General features: G+C 39.6%; 1 protein-coding gene and 2 pseudogenes across 5 annotated transcripts in view; 1 reads left to right on the forward strand and 2 right to left on the reverse strand.

Moving 5' to 3' along the window:
* The window catches only part of Tmem50b (transmembrane protein 50B), a 60,314-nt gene that overhangs the window by 35,619 nt on the left and 8,572 nt on the right, over positions 1–16,123 (forward strand). For 2 of the 5 annotated variants that reach the window (XM_003467212.5, XM_023563974.2), the window contains exons 5-7: positions 2,063–2,155; positions 8,638–8,695; positions 9,595–11,489. In XM_003467212.5, the coding sequence (XP_003467260.1) occupies positions 2,063–2,155; positions 8,638–8,695; positions 9,595–9,640 (197 nt within the window). In that variant the 3' untranslated portion in view covers positions 9,641–11,489. Of the gene's footprint in view, positions 1–2,062; positions 2,156–4,060; positions 4,202–8,637; positions 8,696–9,594; positions 11,490–16,123 lie in introns of those variants that run through there. The other 3 variants (XR_010048575.1, XM_063252483.1, XM_063252482.1) reach the window with 3 other exon arrangements.
* LOC106027085 (eukaryotic translation initiation factor 3 subunit H-like) lies at positions 4,210–5,997 on the reverse strand (annotated as a pseudogene).
* LOC111756003 (E3 ubiquitin-protein ligase SIAH1A-like) lies at positions 7,468–8,391 on the reverse strand (annotated as a pseudogene).

A 16,123-nucleotide genomic window follows, 5' to 3' on the forward strand; every position in this document is an offset into this window, starting at 1 on the left:
ATGGCATTTATATTTGCCTTTCTCTGTTTTTTTGTTTTTTTTTGTTTTTTTTGTTTTTTTTTGAGGTAGAATCTTGCTGTGTAATTCAATTCAGGCTGACCTTGAACTCACTGTATGACCTCACAGGATGACCTCAGACTTGTGGCGATCCTCCTGCTTCAGTCTCCTGAGTGCTAGGTGTGCACCCCTGTGCCCTTTGGTTCTCATGCTTTTTTACCCTCATTCTGTGATGGTTACATTTTGTGAGTGTTCCCATGCAGTTAAACCATACATTTATATGTGGTGCATAGTTCAAGTTCTATGTAGAACTTCAAAATTTAAGAAGGAATTTTTTACAGTCCAACTTAGGCATTACTACACTAAGCTCTTATATTACTTAAATAACTGATTTGTAAACTATCTCCATTTAATTCCTAGAGGAATTTGTAGGGAGGTATCAAAATTGTAAATAGACAGTAAATGATTTCTTAAGTAACAAATCTGTAAAAGGTATAGGGTTAGGTAGAAATAATGATTGTATATAGAATCTAGTATAAAATACATTCTCTTAACTGTTCAGTAATCTTAAATCTGAGCTTCCTGACAGTCAAACAAAATAGGAAAAATGTTAGTTTTTATGTTTTGTCAAACAAAGCATCCTCATTTTTCAAGGTAAGTGTTTTTCTTGTTTAATTCTGTTAATAAGAAGCTGGGCGTGTGACGCATGCCTGTAATTCCAGCAGGAAGGAAGCAGGGGCAGGAGAATCATGGCAAGTTTGAGGCCAGCCTAGGTTACATAGTGAGTTCAAGGCCTGTCTGCACTATAAAGTAAGATCCTGTCTAAAAAACAAGTGCACAATAATTTTGTTAGAAAATTAAACATATATAGGGTTATATGAAGGCTATGATGGAAAATAATTGTAAGGATTTTTGATGGTTCTTTTTACTCACTTGAGATAAAAGCTATGATTACCTGTAGTTTAAGGGTTGTCTTCTCTGTGGAATGAAACATGACCTTATACTTCTAGAGATCTGCTGTTTAGTATTTTAGTAAAATTCAATCACCTGGACACCTGTTTCAAGTGTCAGCTGTTCTAACACTGCTGAGATTTGACCAATGTTTCTTGCATATCTGATGTCTAAAATTCATGTTTCTGTTTGCTTAGTAGTAGAATATCTGCAGTTGTTGAGTGTGGTGGCACATGCCTTTGATTCCAGCACTTGGCAGGCTGAGGCAGGAAGATCGCCATGAGTTCAAGGCCAGCCTGAGCCACATAGTGAGATGCTATCTCAAAACAAAAACTCGAAACCAGAATATCTGCAGTACAGGGACATTTCATTTTCTGTTGTGGAAATTGGCTAGGGTTTTATTTTCATATCAACAGAGCTTCATTTCTTTTCCATAGGGTGAGAGGCCGTCACTATGCCTAATACAAGTATTAGGCTACTTTCCTAAGATGTGTTGAATCTGCTCCAGGGCCCAGACGGTTACATTATTGAGAGTCTAGAATCCTGTATACCCCCGGTTGAAGAGATACTTTTGACCTTGAGCTTTTAAAGCGTGTGTGGCTTAGGTTGGTTCCTTCAGTTATAAAAGTCCAACTGTGCTTATGAGGAATGGCCCTATTTATATTACATTGAGCAGTGGTGTCACTGCAGAAGCTTAGATTAGAAAGGGATGTACTGGTCCTTGTTCATTTGGAATCTCTTTTTCCTGCCTGATGAGCACTAGAGTGTGTTTGGTGCTCTTACAGAGCAGTTATTTTGATAATATGCGTAACAAGATGGTTTTCCAATTAGGGTTTAATGAGCCAGTTTAGTTAAGTAATTACCAATGAAGGTTGCCTCGGTTACTTGTGCATTAGCTTCTTCAGCTAGAAAAAAGGTAATTTCTCTGTCCTGATAATGGTCTAACTTCTTTTAGGTTTTTTAATCTTCAGTGAGTTAACTGTAATACCAGACATATATAAAATATGTGACTATCTTGACATGCACACTGTGTATTGCTCCCAGTGTTATGCGTCTCTGAAACCTTATGGAGCTGCAAAACTGAGCAAAGTCACAAAGCGTCTTCTTTACACAGGTGCTCGAGTTTGGCTCTTCATTGGTTTCATGTTGATGTTCGGATCACTTATTGCTTCCATGTGGATTCTTTTTGGGGCGTATGTTACTCAGAGTAAGTATTTGTTTCTCCTTTCTTTTATAGGATAGCTTCCTATGCCTTTTGTATTTAGCAAAGTCTGTTGAGTCCACCTGGAATAAAATGTAGTGTACTTACTGAATTAGCTCTTGGCTGTTGCACCATGCGCAGGGTTACTGGTTGTTGACACAGCCTGTCATTGTGCAGTAGAATGGCCCAAGTGTGAGTCCTAGCCACTGACAAAGATCTCTAGAGTTTCTAACTCCTCTCCTTTCCTTGCATAGCCAGGCTTTTATACAAGAGGCCTATTTCTGGGGGTCTAAAGTGAGAAAGCAGTTTAGGCTTATTGTCAGACCCCTTATACACAATTCTGAAATCCACAGAATGCTAGAAAAAAATTTTATAATGAATTTGGCAGCAAAACCTGACCAAAACTGATTAGAGGCTCATTATGGTTTTAATCCCATTTAATGTGGTAGTCAAATGTTGCATTACAGTAATGAATTTGAATGTATTTGATTATAGGATGGTGGTCCAGTTCCAGCTCGGGATGCTATGTAATATATATGTGCTTTGTGGGTTTGTTGTTTTGTTTTTTTGGTATCAGAAATTGAACTCAGGACCCTTGTACTTGCCAGACAGGCATTGTGCCACTGAGCTATATCCCCTGCCCTGTGTTACTCTTCTTAAATCGGAAAAATTCTAATTTTTTTTTTTGGTCTTTTTGAGACAGGGTCTTGCTATGCCGTTCAGGCTGGTCTTGAGCTCACTTTGTAGCCCAGGCTGGTATCAAACTTGCTACAGTTCTGCCTCAGTCTCCTGAGTGCTGGGATTACAGGCATGTGCCACCATGCCCAGCTGAAATTTCTAATGTGTGTTTCAAATCTTTTACTGTGCAGGTTATCTTGAACTATTAATATATTAATATTCATAATAGCACTACCATTTATATATAGGTTGAGTATCTCTAATCTGAAATCCAAAATGCCCTAGAATTGGAAACTTTTTGAGAGCTAACATGATACAACAAGTGGGAAATTCCAAATTTGATCTCTTGTGATGTTTCATTCAAAAAATAGGTGTACTGGGGGCTGGGGATTTAGCTCAGCGGCATAAGCGTCTGCCTTGCAAGCAGGCAGTTGTGAGTTTGATCCCCAGTACCGATAAAAAAGGAAAAAGACAAAAAAAAAAAAAATAGGTGTGCTAAAAATACTGTGTAAAATCACTTTTAGGCTATGTGTATGAGATATACATGGAACATAACTGAATTTAATGTTTAGACTTGGGTCCCATCCCCAAGATAGATTTGGATATTCTAAAATCTGAAAAAATATGAAATCTGAAATGCCTTAGTCCCAAGCATTTTCTAATAAGGTACAGTCTGTCCTGTACCATTTAATGGATCAAATACTATAGTATTCTAAGCAATATGCATGGGCACTGATTTAAGTCTCATTTTCTGTGGTGGACCCATTTTATAGATTTTATAGATGGGAAACTGAGCTATTTTATAGCATTTTATACCTCAGTTTCCCATTTTATAGATGGGAAACTGAGCTATTTTGGAATTCAAGGTCATTTATTTAATCAGTGATAGAATTAGGATTTGAACCTAAGAATCTGGCTCAAACTTGAACTTCTGTTCCAAGCTGCTCTATTTGCTACGATGTAAAAAACAAAACATACACACACACACAAAAAAAACCCCCCAGTTTCTTCATCTTTTCTAGTATTGGTTTTTTATCACAATTGTGTTTTATTTTATTATTGGCTACAAAGATGGTATAGCCAAAAATAGCAATGACATGAACATATAAAGGTATTTCTTTGGGGTTGGGGATTTAGTTCAGTGGTATAAATGTCTGCCTGGCAAGCAAGAGGTCATGAGTTTGATTCCCGGTACCAAAACAACAACAATAACAAAATTGTGTTTGTTTGGAGAGTTGCCCTGGTGTGACCTCAGCAGGCCACCTTAACTCCTCTTCTGGAAATGTCCTGTCTCAACTGTATTCTTGAAGAACCTGAGCCTTGAAGAGTTTGCCGTGCTCTGGCAGTGCGTGTTAATGTGGCCTGCAGTGAGAGGCAAGTCCGTCCTGCCCGGGCCTGGTGGGGTGTGAAGAGCTTGGGCAGGTCCTCCTCGGCACTGGCGCTGCACATTTTCCTGCTAACAGTGCTGCTGGTACTGATGCTTCTGCTGCTGCTTGCTGGTGTTCCTTATGTACCTGTCATGCTTCACTGTATCTTGGCTCATTTCATCCAGCCTGTCCATCATCAGCAGTGGCAGGTTCTTCCTCAGATGACTGCTGCTAGCAAGGCTGAGCAATTCTCGAGCTCCCATGTCAGGACATAGATCAGATGTGACTGACCATCTTTTTTTTTTTTTTTTTGATATCGGGATCGAACTTAAAACTGCACGCTTGCAAGGCAGGTACTTATGCCCCTGAGCTAAATCCCCAACCGCTCTTTTCTTTCCTTTCTTATCTTTTTTGAGACAGGGTCTTCCTATGCAGTTTAGGCAGGCTTGAGCTTCCTTTGTAGCCCAGGCTGGTCTCAAATTTGCACTGATCCTTCTGCTTCAGCCTTCCGAGGTGCTGAGATTACAGGAGTGTGCCACCACGCCCTGCTCAGATGTAAATTTTTAATTACAATTGGCACTTCTTCAAACATGTGCTCAAAGGTGATGTTTGGCTTTTTCAATGTTTCAGGGGAAAATTTTTTCTCTTTACAGACTTCCATCTCCTTAGGAGTCAGTCTGTAGGCCTTTAGCAAGAGACTCTTCTGCAGTTTTAAAGGGATCGTAACTGAGAACAGCAGATTCTTCAGTGGCATATTGGTAACTGACCTGAGAATCCAGAAGTGCCCAGATGATGAATGAGCCCATGGGGAAATGGTCGATGCTTATGTGGTGAAGGCTCTGCATCGTTTCCATTTGATGCTAGACTTCATCAAACTCAGCATTATCCTCTGTGTGCTGGGAAGGGGAAGCAGTTAGTTATTGCAAGTTGATCTTCGACAGCTAGGCCCAAAAGCACTTCCATCCACCTTGGTTCTTTGTCCTTTTTCTTGATAATGTTTATTATCTTTAATACCACCAGGCCATCTGTGTGCACTTGCCTCACAGCTGAATCTCCAAGAGCTGCCTCTCCTTCCCCGTCTCCCTCTGCCCCTGCCTTTGCCTTTGCCTCTGCCTTTCCCTTTCTGCACCGCAAGGTGGGGGGGGGGGGGGGGCTGAACCTTCCTTGCAGGATGCCATCTTTCCAGCCTGTCTAGTATTTTGTAATCAACATTTAGAGTTTTTTTCTTTCTTTCACCTTATACTTGCCAGGCCGGCACTGTGCTCCTGAGCTATTTCCAGCCCCATTTGTAGTTTTACAAAAATTATCTATAAAAATTTTAAAAAGCTTCTGATTTTTTTCTTTTCCTGTGAAGACAGGAAGCTTTTCCTCTAGGATAAAGTCAGGGAAAGAACTTGATGATAAATTTTAATGATTCCTGTTTGTATGTGTCACATTTGCATAATGTAACTCCTGGATTCATGAAAGAAAATAAATTAGAAGGCTTGTTACCTGGTAAGGGGTTTTATCCAGGAATTGATGTCCTAAACAAAGAACTAAGCAGGACACTCAAGAGTAGTAGCAGAAACAGTGATTTATTTGCAAGAGAAAAGACAAGATCCACTCCACAGAGTGGGAGCGGGCTGGTCAGTGAGAAGAGTTCGTGGCACCAGGGGCACTTGGTGTGGAGAGTACTCAGCTTAGGACTGAGACAGGATCCAGGATTTGATCTGAGGTATGACGCCTGCCAGGGAGGGGCCCAACTCAGGCCCTGTGTCGGTCAGTGGAGGTTTTGATCTTACCTGGCCTTAGGGAAACCCTCATGGTGTCCAAAACCCTGAAGGATGTCAAATCTGCATAGTCAGTGATGTGATTAGGGCTGGGGTTGGCAGAAGACCATTGGGCACATACCTGGGGCCCTGCTGTGTATAAGCAAGGTTGCCTAGTATTTTTCCCCTTGTGTTTAGACCTAGGCATCCTGGTCCCTAGCTACCTTTAACTTAGAAGATGGATCTAGTCGCAGAAGGTGGACCCTAAGGTGGGTCCTCCCCTTTTTTTTTTTTTTTTATTAATTTTAACAGCTGTTTCCATGGTTATCCAAGCCTTAGGTCTAGCCCGGAAAGCAGGCTCCATGGTACGGGACCCTACTTTTTTCTCTAGTCTTTTCCTTAGTTACTACTTCCTGCCAACAACTAATCAAGAATTTAATTATATATTTCTAACATTATTATTTCTATCTTCCACAGGAGGCAAGGGAATAAGGTACTCTGTTTTCCCAGTACCTTTTTGTTTTGTTTTGTTTTCTTTCTTTCTTTCCTTTTTTTTTTTTTTTTTTTTGTACCTGGGATCAAACTCACGACCTTGTGCTTGCCAGGCAGGTGCTTATGCCACTGGGCTAAATCCCCAGTCCTGTTGTGTTTTCTTTTGAGGCAGGGTCTTGCTGTGTCATCCAGGCTGGCCTTATCTTGGGCTCAAGTGATCTTCCTGTCTCAGTCTCCCAAGTGGCAGGGGCTACAGGTAGTAGCTCTCAGCACTTTTGATGCAGCTAGTACCATAGCAGTTACTGTTTTTTTATTTTTATTTTTTTCAAATCCATTTTATTAATAGATAAAAAGAAAGAAAAAACTACAACAAAATTTTAAAGTATTTCAGTTGGGGTAACAATCTTGCATACATATAATAACAGTTACTTTAATATGTGTGTATAATAATAATGAAAATTATAAAAGATCAAGGACATTTCTTTGCAAGTTGATTTTTTAAAACAAATGATTTGTTTTTAATTATAGATACTGTAATATTATGATTTTTTTGTTTTGCAAAACCAGTAAATATTGTACGAAAATAAATTCTTTCTTTTTTTGGGAGAGAGGTACCAGGAATCAAACTCAGGACCTCACACTTGCTAAGCAGATACTGTGCTGCTGAACTATATCCCAGCCCAAGAATAAATTTTAAACTTGTAATTTTCCAAGATACTTGAATAATAAAAAGGAGCCTGTTTTTTCTCAACATTTAAGTAACTGTGAATTTATTCCCTAATCTTTCCAAGAATAAGCCTGAATTTATGCCTTAAATGGAAAAGAATAATAGACAATAATAGCTATGTTAAGTAGCTTTTGATAGTTTTTCTGATGTTTATTTTCTGGAATTCATCTTCACAAAATACCTGAATTTAAAATATTTCTACTGAGTTGATCAGTGAGAGGAAGTAAGGTATGTGTCGAACACATAAACTTTACCATACTTGTCACAGTTACACATATCAACAAAATTATGCATATCAAAAATAGACTACCTTTTAAAAAGTACAGAAAAAATGAGGAAAAACCCAAGTTGAAAGCCAAAACAGGACTGCATTATCACCCAGGTGACAGCACCAGGAAGATTAATGTCTGTAGCAAAGAAAACTATATCCCTCCTTGCATGGTTGTAATGGTTTTGTGCTGATGCATTTGATGGGGCGTGCGAGCATCCGAAGAGCTTTACTATTTACGGGAAGCACCAAGGCATGGTAGGAGTGAAAGCTCAGCTCACACAGCTCTTCCTACTCTGCTTCTGGATCACATCCAGAAAGAGGCGTTTTTACAGAGGAAAAGCACTACCTTGATTACTTTCTCCATCACCAAATCGCAAATGGATAGTAGCAAGCAGCCATGTGAGAGCCAGATGAAAATTTCTGCAAATAAGATGATCACTTTGTGACACTGAAGAATGGGTGGTAGGTGACACATAGTCAAAAAGATGTGATACTCAGAGGCTCCCTAAGTCATTGTTGGATGCAGTTATGTCAGTGAGGGGGTCCTCACTGGCTTGGTAGACACATGGTGGTACCAGCTGTCCGATGGCTCATTTCTTATAAACAGAATAGGGGATTCTTAGGACCTGCAAGTCCCCAGGACAGAATGTCCCAGTGGAAACACTGAAGCTAGCCTCTTGAGTGTCGAAGCTTTCCCTAATAGCTGACTAAAAGCAACTTCTGCCCCTGGAATTCTTGTACTTGCTTTTGTTTTGTTTTGTTTTTTTCTTTTTCTTTTTTTTTTTTTCTGGTACTGGGGATTGAACTCATTGAACTCATGACCTCACATGCCAGGCAGGCGCTTATGCCACTGAGCTAAATCTCCAGCCCTGTACTTGTTTTCTTATCTTGTTTCTTACCGACTCCCTTAGCAGTTTTTTAAAATAAAAAACAAAGATAATAAACAAGAAAAATCTGATAATGTTTACTAACTTTTATCCATAGTGAGAGTAGTCTTTTGAGAGAATACAATTGGCACTTTATTATTTTGCTTTCATTATAGATGTCTTAGAGTTGATGAAAAAATAGTAATACATGTATTATATGCAACATGTCCTCAATGACACCAGGATTTTGTGACTGCTATTTGTAGTTTTCTTTCTTTCTTTCTTTCTTTTTTTCTTTCTTTTGGTAGTCTTCTAATTCATTTTACTTTGTATGTGCAGATACCGATGTTTATCCAGGACTAGCTGTGTTTTTTCAAAATGCTTTCATATTTTTTAGGTAAGTTGCTTAATTTCTTAGCCACATCTACAGCATTTAAGGAAATGTCATCTCTGTTCTAATAACAGCATATGCATAGAACAGATAAGAATCTCTGGATTATAATGCATAGGTCTTCTGGAAGGAGGTAAAAATGCCATTACTACATAAGAGCGTATCAGACCCTCTGATTTGGGGTCTTGATATGTCAAGACGTTTCCTGGATGCTTTTCATGTATTAGATTGTAATTTCAAAACACAGCATGCCCACAAGTTGCCTCATGGTCCGGTGTCTCTGATCCTCCCTTTCCTGAGATAATTCCCACTTTTCTTTTTGATCTCTGCTCAGTTACTACTTTTCTCAGCTTCTAACTAGGTCAGATCCTTATTTTTTGCTCCTTTATAGCACTTTTTATTTTTAATTGAGTCTTTAGAGGCTTTTGATGGTCTCCTTCCCCAACCTCTGAGCTCCATTAAGGAGCAGATCAGTTCATTGTGACTGACTCACACCCCAGCACTTAGCTAGGGCCTCTCCTATAGCCCACGTTTGCCACACAGTACTTTTTAATGAACAAGGAGCTGCAGCCTGCTATATTTTAGGGTGCTATAGTAATTGCAGTTCAGATACAAGAGGCTTTGAGAGAGAAAAACTGGTCCTAATGTTTTGCTACTGTGAAAAATGTCCCTTTCCTTTACAAGTTTTCTGAGTATTTAGGTTTTAAGCAGGAGTATTTAAGCTCAGCTATCCTTGCTAAACAGCATTATAAAACAAGAAATTCTGACACCACCATCATGGTCTCTTACTTAATTTTAGAAATGACACAAAGCATTCAGGGGACACCTGTCTAAGCATATTTTAGGAAGTAAATTGTGTTACTTTTTCATGTTTTTCCTCATGATTTATATGTGTATCTTTCTAGCACTCTGATCTACAAATTTGGAAGAACGGAAGAGCTCTGGACCTGAGATCACTTTTTAAATCACATTTTTCTTTTATTACATTCTATTTGTAGATAAGTTTTTATCTTAATATAATTTACAAATTGCCAAATGGAATAGATTGTATATTAAATGTTTTTGTTTCTTTACATTTTTATGCCCTGAGTTCTGAAATAGGTTTATAAAATCTGTCCTTTTTTTCATTGACTAGACTTATAATATGTACATAATATAAGACTATATAGATTGGATGATGAGTATCAGTTTTTTATTCCTGAGACTTAAAGCTTGATCTGTTCCCTGAGCCAGGATTATGTCATCATGTCATTTTAGAGAGAAATACCATCTCAGTGTCTCTAATTTCTGAAGATGTACAAAAAATTGTATCTTCATATATCTGGAATAAGTATTAAGCCATTTTTAAAGCTGTTTCTGCAAGTTGTAATTTATTTGGCTTAAAAATGGGATTTTTTTTTTTTTTTTTTTTTGTCTTTTTCCTTTTTATCGGTACTGGGGATCGAACTCACGACTGCCTGTTTGCAAGGCAGGCACTTATACCGTTGAGCTAAATCTCCAGCCCCCAAAAATGGGATTTTTTTAAAGGAAAAAGTTTGTTCTTCTGTATTAAAGAAGTGGGCTTTTATATGAAGATTTTTAAAATACCCACAAGACTAGTTGGAAAGCCTCTTTTAGATAGATTTCCTCTATTTGAGAAGGGGTAACACATAATCAAATAAACTTGGTTTTTATGGTTAACGTGTAAAGACTGTAAGGCTGTTCAACAGTGGGCTCCCCATAAAAGCAGCTTCAGTGATCTGCGGGGTGGTCTTTCAGCCTGCCTGCTGGTGTCTGGCGTAACACAGTTGTGTAACAAGCAAATCTGAGACTGCTGCAGTTTAAAAGCATGACCCAGGTAACAGAAAGTAGAATAGTTTAAAGATAAAGCACTTCTTCCTGAAGGGAATCTTTGTGCCATAGTGAAAAATTAATCATTTCAGCCACTTAGTTACCCATTGCAGGTCTCTCTTTGCAGTGGCTCTGAAGCTTCGAGTCAACAGTTGCTGTAAAATGCATCCTTAATTGAAATTTCACACTCCAATTCAAAACCTCTTTTGCCTACTCTGAAATACTCTATTTGCACTGTGTATTCTATGAGCCTTTATTGCTGCTTTTGCTTTCCTTTGTTAAATCCTTTGTTAAAAAAGATTTTGTGTTGCACTTTTTTCCTCAGAGGGATTTTATGGAGCCTTTTGTCCTAAAATGGGATAATATCAATAGTAAAATATGCAATTTCTGATGCAAGCCTTACTTAAGAACTTCTCTCAGAGAGGACTTCCTGTGCACAGACTGAAGCCGTTGCAGAAAGCTGTGCCTTTGTCTAGACACCATCTTGTTCATTACTTCTTGTTTTCTCTCAGAATGTCAGTGAGTTGTGTCTTGCTTCCAACGGATTTTAAGGCTACTTGTTTGTACTCTTAGAACCTGTTGCAATAAATATTACTTGTCACATTCTAATATTGTTAAGTGTTTGAAAAAATGAACCACAAAAATTGATTTTTTCTTCACTTTTTAATTATTCAAGTACATTGATCTTAAAAGAAGGAGAAATACAATAGTGTACTTAGACTTTAAAATATCAGTGTGAGGGTTTTGAAGGGTATACCTAAAAAAAAAGGCTATCCCTGAAGACCGACTGAAAATGATTTTTTTTATTCTTGACTCTGACATGAATTTTCTTATTGTAAGACAATAAAGTAATTTTCTCAGTTTACTTTCCATTTAAACAGATATTGGTATCCACTCTTAGAGATACTGTGAGTTGGTAGAATTCATAATTACATTTGACTCCCTTAATAAAGATCTCACTGTTAAACAAGTTCAGTGGTTGTTGAATGTCTTTTGTGTGTGATCAATTTTTAACCAGCATAATTTAAACAATATTTATTTCTTGAAATCGTTATTTTCCCTATTGCCAGTGGTGAAAAAAACAGGTTGGACTTTCCATTGTGTATTGGTCTTTGTAAGACATTGGCATGTGTTAACATCATGAATTTTGAAAGCTATAAGATGAATGTTATCAGACCATCAGGCACTGCAAGGGTGTTTGATGGTGATGCAAGATCCCCACCCATTTGAGTTAGATGCACTGAACTCTTCTGTACATTCTTCCCTGGTGGAAGAGGTATTTCCATAATGTCAGTTCGGCAGCATTTCTTTCCTTACTTCTTTATAGATTTATTTACTTCATACGAGTCTCTGCCAGTCGTATAAATTTATCCCTGTTCCTCCATGCACTCTCCTGTCATCACTCATTTTGATTCTGCTTAGAGTGTGTGGAATTTTGGGGCAGCCTTAGGGATTTTAATCTCAAGCGACAACCTGTTAAGCCCTGAAGAGAACACCTGAGCTAATTTTATGTACTATAAATAATCAGTTAAATGTTGTTAAAAGATACTCAGCCCTGTGCAATTTTTTCATAGCAGTCTCTTCACTTTGTAATTTATTCAGATAGGAAAGAGTAGAAATGGAAATAGAAGCTATGTAAAGCAGAAATGATTGTTATTATTTGGTACTGGGGATTGAACTCAGGGCCTTACACTTGCCAAACACACACTTTACCACCAAGCTACATCTCTAGCCAAGAAATTACTATTTCAGTCACTATGATTTTTTTCCCTTATTTCTCTGACTGAAGATGAATAGTCTGCTGTGACATAGATGTAGTGCTTTCCTGAAGCATCACTGGAGACGTGTATTTGATCCTACAGTCGTTTTTTACCTGGAGGGAATTGTGACACAAATTTTCATAGCCACCCTCATTTTCTTAGAAGTAATCTTATATTTCCATTTTATAAAGAAAGAACTAATTTGTGTGCTAATCGGTTGTTTAAAGAATCTTTACTTACTCTTATCCCTTAAATTTAATGTACACTTTTTAATTATTGACAGTATGTCTATGGAATACAAGGCAGAGTTACGATGTTTCTCTACAATGTGAAATGATTAGATTAATCCAATTAACATGTCTCACCTCAGCTGTCCCTGAGTTTCATTATTAGCAAGCCCAAATACTTTTGTCCTCTAGCTCTTTTTTTCCATTTACCCCAACACTTTAAATGGAAAGCTTTCCAGATAACAGTCCTTGCTATTCCTTGGCTGAGTAAAGTTGTGGCCACTAAATTAGAGAATACCGAGGCATTGTATCTAGGGGGAAGACCACCTCTGAGACCCATAGTCTCATTATTGACCTCAACTGATCAATAGGTGACCTTGCTTTCTGTGTATTTCTGCTTAAGGATATCTTATTTAATATACATTGTTGGGTCATTAGCATTGATCTTGTGTCCAACAGCACTTTAACTCATGCTCAGTGAACCTTCTGGAATAGATTTTTCCCTCAGGCACATCACAACCTTTGTGTGTTTAAGAGTAGTTCTTCAGCAGAACTTGGAGGCCACTTTAAACTGAAATTGCCCATGGCCAGTAGAACGATAGTGTGGAAAATGCATTAGATGGACTATAAACAAGGATACTTGTTTGTAGTATGACAGTTGAAACAAGGCTGGAGTTGCCTTCTGTGTATCTCACCTGTCAGTTGGCGACCAGAAATGGGGACTCCCAGCAATTTTTCCTTGCTCCCTACTGTTCTTTCTCTGCTGCTTAAGTGTCTTTTAAGTGTCAGTAGCCTTGGTTGCTGGCTGCTTTGGTATCCTTATTCTTCCATGCAGTCAACTTTTGTGTTGCCAGCTTAGTGTACCAGCTCACTGTTAAGTGCTTGAGATAGAAACCCCAAATAGGCAATCGCGCTATCCAGAATAGGTTTTATTTAGACTTACATGACAGCACAGTGGGGTGTCTTAGTTACTTTTCTCCTTGCTGACACAAAATATCCAACACTCAAGGTTAAGGTAGGCAAGGTTTATTTATTTACAGTTTGTAGAGGTTTCAGTCCAGAACCAGCTGGCTCCAAGGCAGAGTGGTGTGGCAGAGGAACATCACAGAGGAGAAACAGCCCATGGCAAAGCAGGGCAGGCAGAAGATAGCCAGCCAGAAATTGCGTCAACAAGAGACAGTGGTAACTTCCGTCTGCCCCTTTTCTATCTAGGCTACTGGGGTTAGGGCCAATGTAAAGCCAATCAGTGGACTAATTAGTAATCACACATCCTTAATCCCAGCATTATGCATTCTACATCTGGCCACCCCTGAAGCCCAGCCGCCTTTGGGAGGACATCTAGACACAACCCATAACACTGCATGAACTGACCTGCTAAGGGTTTGGGGGAAATTGCTTACACAGGGGGAAAAAAGTAGGCTCCTGTGTACATTGAGTTTCTATTTGGGTAGAGGAGGGGCCCCCTTGAGGACTTAATAGAGACAAAATGTGGGACACAGAGATGCAGAATCATCCAAAGAGATGCAGGGTGGAGTCGGGGGTAGATCCAATCAGAGGCCCCGCTGCAGCCCAAGCAAATGTCTCCTGGTGCGGCCATTGGTATCTGATGGAGCTGAGCTGGCTGCAAGGTATTTGGGGCAGCTGGGGAAGAAAAATTGTCTCTTAAGGAGCTTCAGATCTTTCTGTCTCAATTTCTTTCCTCTTTCACTATTTCCAGTTTAATCATCCAGGAGGTCTTTGTTTTAGGAGCATTTTCCTGCTGAACTGAGAACTCTCTCTCTTGCATTTTGTCTTCTGCCCAAATTTGCAGTGAGAAACTCTGATACCTAAAAGTCAGATAACTTGCCTGTGAATTGGGAGTAGAAAGGAGATAAAGGGGCAGTAGGAGAATACTATTTCTGTGACATGGCTCCTGTTCTGGTTTGTAGCCAGAGTTCTCGGGGAGGTACAAGTTACGTTTTTGCCCTATGTGTGACAGGAGACTGTTGCCCTATCTAGAATTAACCCAAGGAAATGCTGAGTGTATTCCCTGTCTCTCTTTCTGATGTTTTGCAGAGCACGTTTTCTTTCTTCTCTAAGTGCTGTTTAGCTTTTGGTCACAAGGTGGCACGCAGGTTGTGAAAAACAAAAAGAGTCCCCATCTGCTGGTTTGGGTTGTTTTGAGTCTGCTAATGCAGATACTTTGTAGCAGCTTTGTCACACTTTATGTTTTTCCCTTAAGGATCCAGATGAACATAATGCGCCTCAATTACCTTAGCTGTCCCAAGTAGGATATTTTAATTTCTACAGGTAGCCTTAATGATTACTTGGGAATGTTGATATCTCAGAAACATCTTCCTTGTTCTTTTCAGGTGGTCCCTGTTCTCGCAGGGGCCATAATCATACAGGAAACTTAGGAAAGATAAGTTCTAATGTATATCAGCTCTCAGCCCAAAGTTAAGGGTCTCTAAAGAATGCTGTCCTTTCTGCTACCACTGGGTGAAGCCAGGGCACCCTGGGATGCTATGTGCCTTGTTTTGGAAGGAGTGAGGTGTTACTGCTCAGTGGGGTGGAGTAGGTGTTAGGTCTGAGAAAGAGGAGGAAGAGGAAGGGGTGGAAGGAAGGAGTGGAAAGGGAAAGAGGGCCGTGAAAGGAGTGGTGGAAAGGAGTATAAAATATAAGTAACCTTTATTTCAGGAATGTGGGGAGAGACCCCCCCCCCGCCCCTCCACCCCGGGGCCGGCAGTCTCTCTCTGGAACACACTCTCCCTTTCTTCTCTCGAACACGTGGAGTGAGGCCCATAAGTAGCCCCTGTCTCGGGTGGACCCCAAGGGGCATTAGGGATGCACAGGTATTTCATTGGCACACGTTTGGCGCCAGGGACAGGTTCTTAGGAATGGGGGTATAGGATTACAGGTAAATCTATAGGGGCGGGGGAGGCAGGAGCCCCCTAACTTGGCTGAGGCTTTTCCTGGTTAAAGTGTCCGGTCTGGGCCAGCAACTCTTTCAGTAGGGTATGAGACCTAACATTCACCACACACTAGTCTTTGTTTCTTTACTTAACTATAACTGACAAAGCATGATATTTTGGACATTTCACCCTTCCCTTTGTCCCTCAGGCCTGCTGATGTCTAAAACACTCATCAGCTCTTAAAGGGCTCTTATGCTTTCAAACTCTGATTTTTTTTTTTTTTTTTTTTTTTTTTTTTTTTTTTTTTTGGTCTTTTTGAGACGGGGGTTTTGGTATGCAGTCCAGGCTTCAACTCACTTTACATCCAGCTTGTTTCGTTTATTTGACACAGTGTTTCACTGTATAGTTCAGGCTAGCACATACTTGGGAGTGCAAGTATTCAGAAAATGAGACATTATGGCCAGGATATTTGTATTTGTTGTTACATGGTCTCTTTCTATATGCATTTCAGGCTGGTCTGGACTCACGGTGTGGCCCAGGCTGGCCTCAAACTCAGCCTCCCAAGTGCGGGGATTATGAGTGTGTGCCACCATGCCTGGTTTACTTATGTGGTTTTGGATCATCTTAAAGATAGTGATCCAGGCTGTGTGTGCCTACTGTCTGCAGGTCACCCACTGGCAGGCAAGGTGACAATGCAGACCATTTACTGGTGTTGGGGGCTATGCT

The sequence above is a fragment of the Cavia porcellus genome, unplaced genomic scaffold (genome assembly GCF_034190915.1).
Source record: "Cavia porcellus strain 051 isolate PalLab524CR breed Dunkin Hartley unplaced genomic scaffold, mCavPor4.1 scaffold_7, whole genome shotgun sequence".
In the NCBI taxonomy this organism is placed as follows: domain Eukaryota; kingdom Metazoa; phylum Chordata; class Mammalia; order Rodentia; family Caviidae; genus Cavia; species Cavia porcellus.